The 12,500-nt window shown below is 33.0% G+C and overlaps 1 protein-coding gene across 10 annotated transcripts in view; it reads right to left on the bottom strand.

Annotated features, from left to right (window-relative positions):
- Positions 1–12,500, bottom strand: part of LOC122263499 (uncharacterized) — a 25,513-nt gene that overhangs the window by 5,881 nt on the left and 7,132 nt on the right. For 5 of the 10 annotated variants that reach the window (XM_086535489.1, XM_086535497.1, XM_086535491.1 and 2 more), the window contains exons 2-14: positions 11,625–11,687; positions 10,738–10,840; positions 7,920–8,018; positions 6,777–6,875; positions 5,791–5,889; positions 2,507–2,784; positions 2,286–2,360; positions 1,715–1,831; positions 1,178–1,294; positions 882–1,007; positions 586–711; positions 373–432; positions 1–26 (exon numbers count right to left, since the gene is read on the bottom strand). The exon at positions 1–26 is cut by the window's left edge and continues 58 nt beyond it. In XM_086535489.1, the coding sequence (XP_086391615.1) occupies positions 1–26; positions 373–432; positions 586–711; positions 882–1,007; positions 1,178–1,294; positions 1,715–1,831; positions 2,286–2,360; positions 2,507–2,784; positions 5,791–5,889; positions 6,777–6,875; positions 7,920–8,018; positions 10,738–10,840; positions 11,625–11,687 (1,388 nt within the window). The remainder of the gene's footprint in view (positions 27–372; positions 433–585; positions 712–881; positions 1,008–1,177; positions 1,295–1,714; positions 1,832–2,285; positions 2,361–2,506; positions 2,785–5,790; positions 5,890–6,776; positions 6,876–7,919; positions 8,019–10,737; positions 10,841–11,624; positions 11,688–12,500) is intronic. The other 5 variants (XM_086535490.1, XM_086535496.1, XM_086535495.1 and 2 more) reach the window with 5 other exon arrangements.

A 12,500-nucleotide genomic window follows, 5' to 3' on the forward strand; every position in this document is an offset into this window, starting at 1 on the left:
TTCCTGGCTCTTTCTTCCAGACGATTCTGTGTGCAAAAGGCGCCAGGGACATGACATGCGGTCTCCTCCTGTCACCACTATGCCTGTTCTTCCTCCCATTCACTCTCTTTCTCTTTATCTTTCTCTCTCTCTGTATAAATGTATTTCTCCCTCTCCTTCAACCTTTCCCTCCTTTGTTCTAATTCCTTCTCTCGCACTTTATCTTTCTCCCAACCTTCCTTTCTTGAAGTTCTGTCTAAAGCATTAACATCATCCTCAGTGCAACTACATTTACGTTAAAAGCATTAATATCACCATTGAAGTTAATTCTCGGAATTATAATCACCCTAAGTGCAATGCATCATAAGTCATAAGAATTAATATCCTCCTCACTTTCGCATCCTCGCCCTCCGACCTGTTTGTCGCATTCCCAACGTCTGCTGTGTGTTGCTCCTGTAAAGTAAAGGACTGTCACGCCTTCTTAACTGGACGGAAGTGTATATTGAACCATGTAGAAAAACAATGTGTGAATACAATACTTCTTCATTGTTTCTCTCCTTATTTTAGTCTCTTTCTCTCTCCTCTTTTCTTTCTTCTTACTCTTACCTTTAGCTCTCTGATCTCCCTTTCCTTCAGACATAGGATATCCTTCAGTTCGCTGTTTTCCGTCTGCAGATTAGTCACCACAGTTTCCGTCCTACTCCTCTCCCGTTCTTGCTCCTCCTGCATATCCTGTAGAAGATAACACTGTAGGGATGTCTCTTTCCTAAAGGGATTAGGGAGAAGAACCTAGCATCACAGGCAAAGCAAATGGAATTGCACGATTAAGCAGTCATCTCGCTTCGACAAATAAAATCGGTTTTAAAAAGAGGCTAATGTATTTCGGAAGCTCTTGCTCTTACCTTTAGCTCTCTGATCTCCCTTTCTCTGAGACATAGGATATCCTTCAGTTCGCTGTTTTCCGTCTGCAGATTAGTCACCAAAGTCTCCATCCTACTCCTCTCCCGTCCTTGCTCCTCCTGCATATCCTGTAGAAGACAACACTGTAGGGATGTCTCTGTCCTAAAGGGATTAGGGAGAAGAACCTAGCATCACAGGCAAAGCAAATGGAATTGCACGACCAAGTAGTAATCTCGCTTCGACAAATAAAATCAGTTTTAAAAAGGGGTTGATGTATTTCGGAAGCTCTTGCTCTTACCTTTAGCTCTCTGATCTCCCTTTCTCTGAGACGTAGGATATCCTTCAGTTTGCTGTTTTCCGTCTGCAGATTAGTCACCTCAGTCTCCATCCTACTCCTCTCATGTCCTTGCTCCTCCTGTAAGAGAAGACAACACTGTAGGGATGTCTCTGTCCTAAAGGCTTGAGGAGAAGAGCAAGGCATCACAGGCAAAGCAAGTGAATCGCACGACCAACCAGTAATATCATTTTGACAAATAAAATCACTTTTAAAAAGAGGCTAATGCATTTTGGAAGCAAAGAAAATTGCTCATCATGTTGCATTTACATTTGCACAAATCCTGCAACATTTTCTCTCTTCGTTTGGAATAGTTGAGGTTCACACCTACAAGGACTTATTCAGGAAGCTCCAGGTTCTCCAGACAAAAAGCTACTAATAACACAACGCTATCTCACACTAACTCTCCTCTTTCTTAACCATTGTTCTATATCTGTCCCTTTCCTCTCCTCCTTTCTCTCTGTCATTTCGTCCTTCTTCCTCGCTCTCTCCTGTGCATACCTTGAGTAATACAATCTCCTCTTCCTTCTTCCTCAGGTCTTCCTTCAGGTCTCTGGTCTCCTTCTGTAGATTCACTATCTCGGCACTTTTCGCACTGATCACTCGCTCTCTCTGCTTCTGGATGAGTATAGAAGAGGTATCATAAGTACTCAAAAAGACAAACGAAATGAACTTTCTCTCTAACATTACCCCCCCCCCCTCTCTCTCTCTCTTTCTCTCTCTCTCTCTCTCTCTGCTCATGTTGTTGCTCATAATTGCTTCGCTCATGATAACAAGCATCTCCTTCCTGACATTGTCAGAGGATGGAGGGAAAGCTGATAACCACAAGATAAGGAGATTGGAGTCGTAAAAGAATAAAGCAGATCAAATACTTATAAAAGATTAGCCGTCACCAAAACCCTCACATTTTGCTTTGCATTTCATTCTATTTACTCCCCTAGTTATGGATTTTAGAAATGTTTTCTTTGATTGCTATATTTCCTGTCATTCCACTGATTTTTCTCTATCTTTTTATTATTATCAAATCAAAATTATTTCTATCTTTTAATTCATTTTCTCTCCAAAAACTCACCTTAAGCACTTGGATTTCTCTTTGCAAACTGATCCTTTCCTTCTCGGTTGCAACCCAACCTTGTGCCACATGAGTCTGAAAGTGATCAATATTCAACAGATAAATGCATTAGTATGTTATGTCTCATTATATAAAAAACCATGGCACTGCCCATGATGCACAACTTTGAAAACCAATGGTGACAGAGGAAGGACCAGAGTCTGACCAATACAATCTATTACCATGGACGCGCTTTGGAAAAGTTCCATGCCACGGCTCTCTGTGGAGGAAGATCTCGGCATCAAGTCCTGCGGAGTCCTTCCACTCTTATTCTTCTTGTACGTGGAAGCCCCAAATTTCGTCAACATGAATATAGCGAGGAGATGCCCTTGTGAAGCTGCTTTGTGAAGGGGCGTGTTGCCATAATCATCTGCAGCGTTCACGTCGGCCCCGCCCTCCCGAAGGACTTCCAGCACTGCCGTGTGTCCCTTCAAAGCTGCCTTGTGCATTGCTGTCTCTCCTGAAGGTAAACTTGACTGTAGAACTTGTCAATGTTTAAATGTTGCTCTACAATGAAACACTTGTTTCATTTTCTTATTTTCATTTTTATTCAAATTTGTTCAGAAATAAGTGAGATGTGAATGTAATGATATATATTTAAGCATATATTATATAAATCAAGATATATGATGATGAAATATGACAATATTGATGACGACAATATATATATATATATATATATATATATATATATATATATATATATATATAATATATGTATGTATATATATATATGTACATATATATATATATATATATATATATATATATATATATAATATATATATATATATAATATATACATTATATAATATATATATATATATATATATATAATATATATATATTATATATATATATATATATATATATATATATATATATATATATATATATAATATATATATATATATATATATATATATATATATATATATATATATAATATATATATATATATATATATATATAATATATATAAGGAGATTTGAGTCATATTCATATATATAACAATATATTGATAGAGGTAAATTAAAAAAACAAAAACAAAAGAGAATGATAATTGTTACAGTATAATAAAGTTTGTTATAAAATAATATAACATCTCTAAAAATAATTTAAATTAACCAATGATATTCTATAAATGAAAGTAAAAATAACAATTGTGTTAATATAATAAACAATGGTATAAGTAATGAGTTAGGACAACTCATTACTGGGAACATAATGATAATGAATGATGAGCATGAAGATGAAAAGGAAAGAGAAAACTGAAAGGGATAATGAGAAGATCAATAAATATGATGAAGTGTGGGAGAAGGAGAATTGGACAGATAATGAAGTGACAAAGAGTATAAGAATTATATAGAGAATGTAAAGTGACAAAGAATAGTAGAAGGAAAATTGTACAGAAAATATAGAGTGACAAAGAGTAGGAGAAGGATAATTATACAGAAAATATAGAGTAACAAAGAGTAGGAGAAGGATAATTATACAGAAAGTATTGTGACAAAGAGTAAAAGGAGAATTATACAGAAAGTATAAAGTGACAAAGAGTAGAAGGAGAATTATACAGAAAGTATAGAGTGACAAAGAGTAGGAGAAGGAGAATTATACAAAAAGTATGGAGTGACAAAGAATAGGAGAAGGAGTATTATACAGAAAGTATAGAGTGACAAAGAGGAGGAGAAGGAAAATTATACAGAAAATATAGTGACAAAGAGTAGGAGAAAGAGAATTATACAGAAAGTATAGAGTGACAAAGAGTAGAAGGAGAATTATACAGAAAGTATAGAGTGACAAAGAGTTGCAGAAGGAGAGTTATGACTGGAATGGCTCTGAGACTTGCAAGGATAAAAATGAAAATGAAAACTGTCGTGATGATGTTAATGAGAATCAAAATGAGAAGGGAACTGAGGTTGGGAATAAAAATGTCAATGCTAATTTGAATGGCAACAATTGTTATAATCGTAATTATTATCATATTAATGATAATGATGCTAAAATATTTTTATAATATGAAAATATTTTTGATAAATACAAACTAAAAGAAAAGCTTATGAATAAGCACGAAATGACTAGAGAATGAAATGAAAGGGATGGAAAATGATGAAGAAAATGAGAGTGGAAATGAAAATGGGAAAGTATTCATGAATGAGAATCATCATGATTCTAAGAATGATTATGGTCTTTATAATTTTAATGCATATTCTGATGGCAATGATATGAAGGAAAATAATAACCATAATGAAAATAAGGATCTCATTATACTTCTATCATTGTTGTTGGAGTTACTATTATCATTAACATAATATTTATAATGAAAGAAATTATGATATCAGTCATAAGAATTATTAAAAAAAAAATAATGGTCATTCTAACTAGTTTGATATTAATATTGATAATAATAATAATGATTGTTATCGTTATCTTTAATGTTTTTATATAATCATAATCAATGTTATTCTTATTCTTATCATTATCATCATTATTATGGTTATTTTTATTAGTATTATCATTATCATTATAATAATCAAACTAAATAGGTAATATCTTTTTTCGTATGAACTTATATTATTGATATTTCATTTGGATATGTTACCTTTGTACTTAGCAAACCTAACTTAAGTTGCGAGAAGAGGTATTTTGTAAAACGAATGCTAAGTAGTGCATTCCTCTTAACAGCACCTGCATAGCCATGTTTGTTGCAAGCAAGCTGTGAGCAGACTTGGGTGTTTGCAAGAAGGAAGAACAAGGAAGCCATCGTGTTATCCTCATTGTCATTACCATCATGATTTACCGACACTGGTACTATGAGTGATAAAGACCTCACAACTACAACAAAAGCATGTAGGAGAACAAGAACAACAGGATCATCAGCAAAATTATCAATGATGACAAGAGGAAGGATAACCTATGATAATAATTGAAATAGAAATAGGAGTAATACGAATAATTAAAATAATAATATTTTTAACTATAACAATAATAATAATAATAATAATAGGAATGATATGTATAAAATCATATAGAAAAAAATTGAAATAAAAATGAAAATTATATCAATAATGAAAAGAGTAAAAGAGGAAGAAAAAAGATGAATGATGAAAAGTGACTATTACAAAAGAAAATTCTTGAAATAATAATATAAATGTAATTGTAATAAATGATAATAAAAATGAATATTTTTATGATAGTATTAAGCATAACATTGAAATTCATATGATAAATGATAATGAATAAGTAACATTTACAAATAACTCAAATAAACAACTAAAACATAAGGAATGGATAAATAGAAAAGAATAATGAATGATGAAGAAATAAGAAAAGCTGATGATAGAGGTATCCTTATTAGATCTGAATAATAATTGTTATAAATTTCCATGAAGACAAAAAAGAGAAAAGAAACAAAAGCAAAATTCTTCTGGTGCCTTTATGAAGTCACTCGCTTCCCAATCGTTACCATCCTTAGTCTTGGCGTTCACTTCTCCGCCCTTCTCAAGGAGCGTCTCCGCAACAGTATAATGGCCGTTCTCGGAAGCCCAGTGTAAGGGTGTCTCACCTGAGGGAGGAAGATGCTTCTGTTAGACGTGTGTTTGTGAGTAAAGGAAAGTGTCATTCTCACTCACATTCTCCTTCTCATTGTCATTCTCACGCTTATTCACCTTCTCATTTTCATTCTTACTCACATCCACCTTCTCATTGTTATTCTCACTCACATTCACCTTTTCATTGTCATTTTCACTCACATTCACCTTCTCACTGTAGAAGGGAAGTGAGGATGACAATGCGAAGGTGAATGTGAGTGAGAATGACAATTATTATCATCATTATTGTTGTTACTTTTGTTGCCATTACTTTCTCCATTATCATCATTGTCTTTGTCATCACTGACAAAGACCTCGCAACAACACCACCAACAAAAGCATGTAGGAGAACAAGAACAGGATCACTATCAAAATAACAATAATAAGAAGGATGATAACAATTGATAATTTAATAGAAATAGGAGTAATAATAATAGTAATCCTATTGAAATAATAATGATAATATGAATAGCACCATTGATGATGATTATGATCAATGATGAGGATGATCATATTTCTTTTAGATAATCATGAAATAATAATGATATTATCAATAATAATTGAAATCATCATACTTATTATTATCAGAATTGTTATAACTAATTATTATAACATTTATATTATAAAGAAGCAGAAAAATTTATTTATTTCTATTTTATAGAATAATCTATGAAAATATTTTATTGAAAAATTCATAGAATAAAGAAATAAATATCAATAAAATTAATGATAAAAGATGATAAAGATTCCCTAATCAAATTATAACAATAATTTGTTATAAAATTCCATAATAACAAAGATTAGAAAAAAAAACAATTCTTCTGGCGCCTTTAAGAAGTCACTCGCTTTCCAATCGCCTTACCAATCAAAGTCTTGGCGTTCACTTCTCCGCCCTTCTCGAGGAGCGTCTTTACAACAGCACCATGGCCGTTCAAGGAAGCAAGGTGTAAGGGAGTCCCACCTGAGGGAGGAAGATGCTTGTGTTAGACGTCTGTTTGTGAGTAATGAGTGTGAGAAGGGAAGTGAGGATGACAATGCGAAGGTGAATGAGAGTGAGAATAAACATGAGAAGGTGAATGAGTGAGAATGACAATGTGAATGTGAGTGAGTGAGAATGACAGTAAGAAGGTGAATGCGAGTGAAAATGAGACTAGTTTTTAGGAATGAATAAGGTGATAAGGATAAGGGCAAGGAATAGTATGAATATTTTGAATATTAATAAAATTGCAAATAATAAGAAAGTAACTGAAAATAACAATTAGGAAAAGGCATAGAAATGAAAAGGAAAAAAAATGCGTATGATTATAAGAAGGAATATTTTAATGAAAAAGAACGTTTGATAATCATTTATCAAAAAAAAAAAATATATATATTACTATGATAATCATCATTATTGTTGTTGCTTTTGTTGCCATTACTTTCTCCATTATCATCATTGTCTTTGTCATCACTGACAAAGACCTCGCAACAACACCACCAACAAAAGCATGTAGGAGAACAAGAACAGGATCACCATCAAAATAACAATAATAAGAAGAAGGATGATAACAATTGATAATTTAATAGAAATAGGAGTAATAATAATAGTAATCCTATTGAAATAATAATGATAATATGAATAGCACCATTGATGATGAGGATGATCATATTTCTTTTAGATAATCATGAAAATAATAATGATAATATCAATAATAATTAAGATGATCATACTTATTATTATCATAATTATTATAACTAATCATTATAAAATTTATAGTATAAAGAAATATAGAAAAATCTATTAATTTCTATTTTATAAAATAATCTATGAAAATATTTTATTGAAAAATTCATAGAATAAAGAAATAAATATCAATAAAATTAATGATAAAATATGAAAAAGATTCCCTTATTAAATCATAACAATAATTGTTATAAAATTCCACAAAGACAAAGATGAGAAAAGAAACAAAAGCAAAATTCTTCTGGTGCCTTTAAGAAGTCACTCGCTTTCCAATCGCCTTACCAAATGGATTCTTGGCGTTCACTTCTCCGCCCTTCTCGAGGAGCGTCTCTGCAACAGCATGATGGCCGTTCCAGGAAGCACAGTGTAAGGGAGTCTCACCTGAGGGAGGAAGATGCTTCTGTTAGACATCTGTTTGTGAGTAATGAGCGTGAGAAGGGAAGTGAGGATGACAATGCAAAGGTGAATGTGAGTGAGAATAAAAATAAGAAGGTGAATGAGTGAGAATGACAATGAGAAGGTGAATGTGAGTGAGAATGACAATGAGAAGGTGAATGTGAGTGAAAATGACAATGAGAAGGTGATTGTAAGTGAGGATGACAATGAGAAGGTGAATGTGAGTGAGAATGACAATAAGGTGAATGTGAGTGAGAATGAAAATGAATGTGAGGATGGCAGTGGAAGGTGGAAGTGAGTGAGAATGACAATGAGAAGGTGAATGTGAGGATGGCAGTGGAAGGTGGAAGTGAGTGAGAATGACAATGAGAAGGTGAATGTGAGTGAGAATGACAATGAGAAGGTGAATGTGAGTGAGAATGACAGTGAGAAGGTGAATGTGAGTGAGAATGACAATGAGAAGTTGAATGTGAGTGGGAATGACAGTGAGAAGGTTAATGTGAGTGAGAATGACAATGAGAAGGTGAATGTGAGGATGGCAGGGAAAGGTGAAAGTGAGTGAGAATGACAATGAGAAGGTGAATGTGAGTGAAAATGAAAATGAGAAGGTGAATGTGAGTGAGAATGACAATGAGAAGGTGAATGTGAGTGAGAATGACAGTGAGAAGGTGAATGTGAGTGAGAATGACAATGAGAAGGTGAATGTGAGTGAGAATGAAAGTGAGAAGGTGAATGTGAGTGAGAATGACAATGAGAAAGTGAATGTGAATGAGAATGACAGTGAGATAATGATCATAATAATATTAGTAATGGAAATAATAATGATGATGTCAATGATGTTGATAATATTAATTTATAAAAATAACAACAACAATGAATGGCAATGAATATCATCATTATAGCTAGAGAGGTAAGAATTATTATAAAATTATTATGAGGGAATTAATAGATGACTTACAATAGAAGGATATAATGACAAATGGAAGGGAGATAGATGTGGACAAGAATTAACATGATAATGACAATGTTAATGATACTTGGAATGAGGCTGTAAGTAAATGATAATGATTAAAAAGGACGCATATAATGCCAATGTAAAGGAATATTAATATGACAGTGATAGTGACAGTGAAAGAATTGAAATGAGAATCCAAAATATCATGAAGGGAAAGTGAAAATGACAATATGAATAAAGAAAGTGATCACATTGTCTGCTACAAAAATATAAAGTTATTATTATAATGAGAATAAGTATCAGCAAGATGAAAAAAACAATGATATTATTTCCTGAAAGATATAAGAATAATTTGGAAAGTGGTTACAAGGATGAATAGAACTAGAACAAGAAAAACAATTCACAGAGTGGAAAGAGATTGGGAACAACACTTATGATGAGAATGAGAAGAAAAAGGAGTGACAAGGCTACTCAATATTCTTAGGAATGAGAATGAAAAAAATATTAGTGAGAATGATAAAGAGAATAGGAAGGGGAAAGATAATGAAAATTATTGATATAAAGATAATGAATAAAGATGAGACTTGGATAGATAATTTAAATAATAATGCATCATCTTCGTGTCCTTTGGAAAGGCATTACTCGGTAGCTGCCTCTAGAATACCCAACATTATCTCTCTTCTACTTCGAACCAAACAAAGATGAAGGCTATACTATATCTGCTGGCTTAATATTGACTCAAGACCCAAGAGCATTGGCGCCTCTGTGGCTAGAGAAAAACCTCTTGCCCTTAATTGACCTTTTCTAAGGGCATTCTTATAAAAAATGGAAATAGCACTGTGGCTTCAAACAAGTTATCCTCTGCCTCCAAAATGGCAAAGTCCAAGCAACCATCCCTGCCGGACCACACAACTGCATTTGCTTTTACTTTCGTCACTCCTGTTGCGATTAATCCCAGTCTGTCCAATGTGTCTTTCCTCCACAACAACCAAGAGCCAGTCAGCCCAGGTACCAATGGCAACAGTCATGGTATGAAGATTGCTATGAACTGTCTCTCACTCCAAAGCTGACCTCTTGCTCTTTCTCACACACTGATGGTTAGGCCCACTCTGGACTGTCTCTCACTCCAAAGTTGGCCTATACATGAATATATAAGTATATATGTATATATATATATATATATATATATATATATATATATATATATATATATATATATATATATAATATATGTCAATATATTTATATATATATATATATATATAATATATATATATATATATATATATATATATATATATATATATATATATATATATATATAATATATATATATATATTATATATATATATATATATATATATATATATATATATATATATATATATATATAATATATATATATATATATATTATATATATATATATATATATATATATATATATATATAATATATATATATATATATATATATATATATAATATATATATATATAGACATATATATATATATATATATATATATGTATATATATATATATATGTCTATATATATATATATATATATATATATATATATATATACATATATATATATATATATATATATGTCTATATATATATATATACATCGTCATCAGTATCTCTGGCCATCAAAAGCCAAGACACAATTAATTCTACTTCACACACGAGCCAAAAAGAAAATGTCGAAATGTACTTTCTAAAAAGATTGCTATTGCTGGCTTACCAAACAAATCCGTGTCACCCAAGAAAGTCGAGAGGGCGCCTGCAGATAGGGAGCCGAGGGCGGTCTGCAGCCCTTCGGCGTCGCCTGCTCTCACCAGAGCACGCTGAAAGGGAAAGGCTATGGTCAGGACTTCCCACTTCCACATGGACGAGTATCTTAATGCCTATACAACAAAGGAAAAAAGGAAAAAACACCAATATGCCCAAGGCCTTTTCGCTTTCCTCTTTTCCCACGTTGTTTTGTTCTCTATTTGTTCAGCAGGAATCCTTGTCAATGTCTGCACATTTTAGTACATTGCGTTCTTGTCCACCATATAATCATATCGGCAAGTGTCGTAGCTTTGATGTACAGTGCGTAGAGGCCCCAATTTCTCTCTCTCTATCCATTTCTAACTCTATCTCTCTCTATCTATCTTTATCTCCTAACTCCGTCTATCTCATTTCATCTATGAAATTTTAGTCCTTTCCCTTCTTGTCATCTCTATGCTTTCCCCTACACCCTGTCTATTTATCCAAGTTTCTCCTTTTGCTCCATGTCCCTCATTTTCCATTTATCTCTGCCTATCTACCTTCAACCCCACTCAGTCTCTCTCTCCTGCCTTATTCTCAATCCATATTTCTCTTTATTTCTCTCTCTTCTTTTCTTTCTCTCTCTTCCCCTTCGTCTTTTCTCTGTTTACTTTTCCTCCTCCCACCTCTCTTGCCTCTTCCCCTTCCTCTCTTCGCTGTCGGCTCTCTCTCCTCACTTTCTTTATATTCATCTGTTATCCTTTTACCTTTTTTACTCCCCCCTCCTCTCTCTCTCTCTCTCTCTCTCTCTCTCTCTCTCTCTCTCTCTCTCTCTCTCCTTCCCTCCCTCAGTATGTCTGCCTGTGGCTGTGTACTTACAAGTTCCGCATTGCTTGCCTGGGATGTCATTCCGTTGGCTGTTGATGCTGGATGTAACAAGCTCTGAGGAAGACAATACCTTTAATTAAAGTTATATTAATGATACGAAGCACAATGACAATAATGCTAATGAATAAAGTAAAAAAAAAAAAAAATCAGTAGTAACAATGATAATCATTCGTATTTGAGATTTTGCAATCCACACCAGGCAATTTTAATATCAGTGTTTCTGTATCTTATTCACTTATTCCGTTGATTTATTGTTCTCTGTGTTGTATTTATATTTGATTTGTTTGTTACAGAAAAAAATCGGAAATGTTTCACAGTATTAGTAATAATCTTCAACTACAGAAAGGGTAGTTAGGAACAAAATGCATGGCATATACAAAAAAAAGAAAAAAAAAAAAAAAAAAACATATGGATCCTCAAAAAAACGAGCACATAGTCACAGACATACTCAGACATCCACACACACACACTCAAACACACATACACAGAACCACACCCACAGATGTGTATGTGTGTGTATATACATATACACAAACACTCACACACATACTTGCATACACATACACACACACGCAATCAAAGACAAATACATACACAAACCATTCAAACACTCAAACTTACATACACAGACACACGCACAAACGTACATACACGAATCTCCATATTTACACTCACATATACGTACATTCACATACACACACAAACACACTAACAAATAAAAACATCATTAATACAATAATTATAAAAAAAATACACACAAACACACACACAACATGGAGGAATTAAGTAAGAGATAAAAATAGATAAAAAAAGACGGAAATTGTTGGGAGGGGGAAGTAGGAACGGAGGGAGGAAGGGAGAAGAGAG

Source organism: Penaeus japonicus, unplaced genomic scaffold, assembly GCF_977035675.1.
Source record: "Penaeus japonicus unplaced genomic scaffold, GWHDUDI00000001_assembly GWHDUDI00001022, whole genome shotgun sequence".
Classification (NCBI taxonomy): Eukaryota; Metazoa; Arthropoda; class Malacostraca; order Decapoda; family Penaeidae; genus Penaeus; species Penaeus japonicus.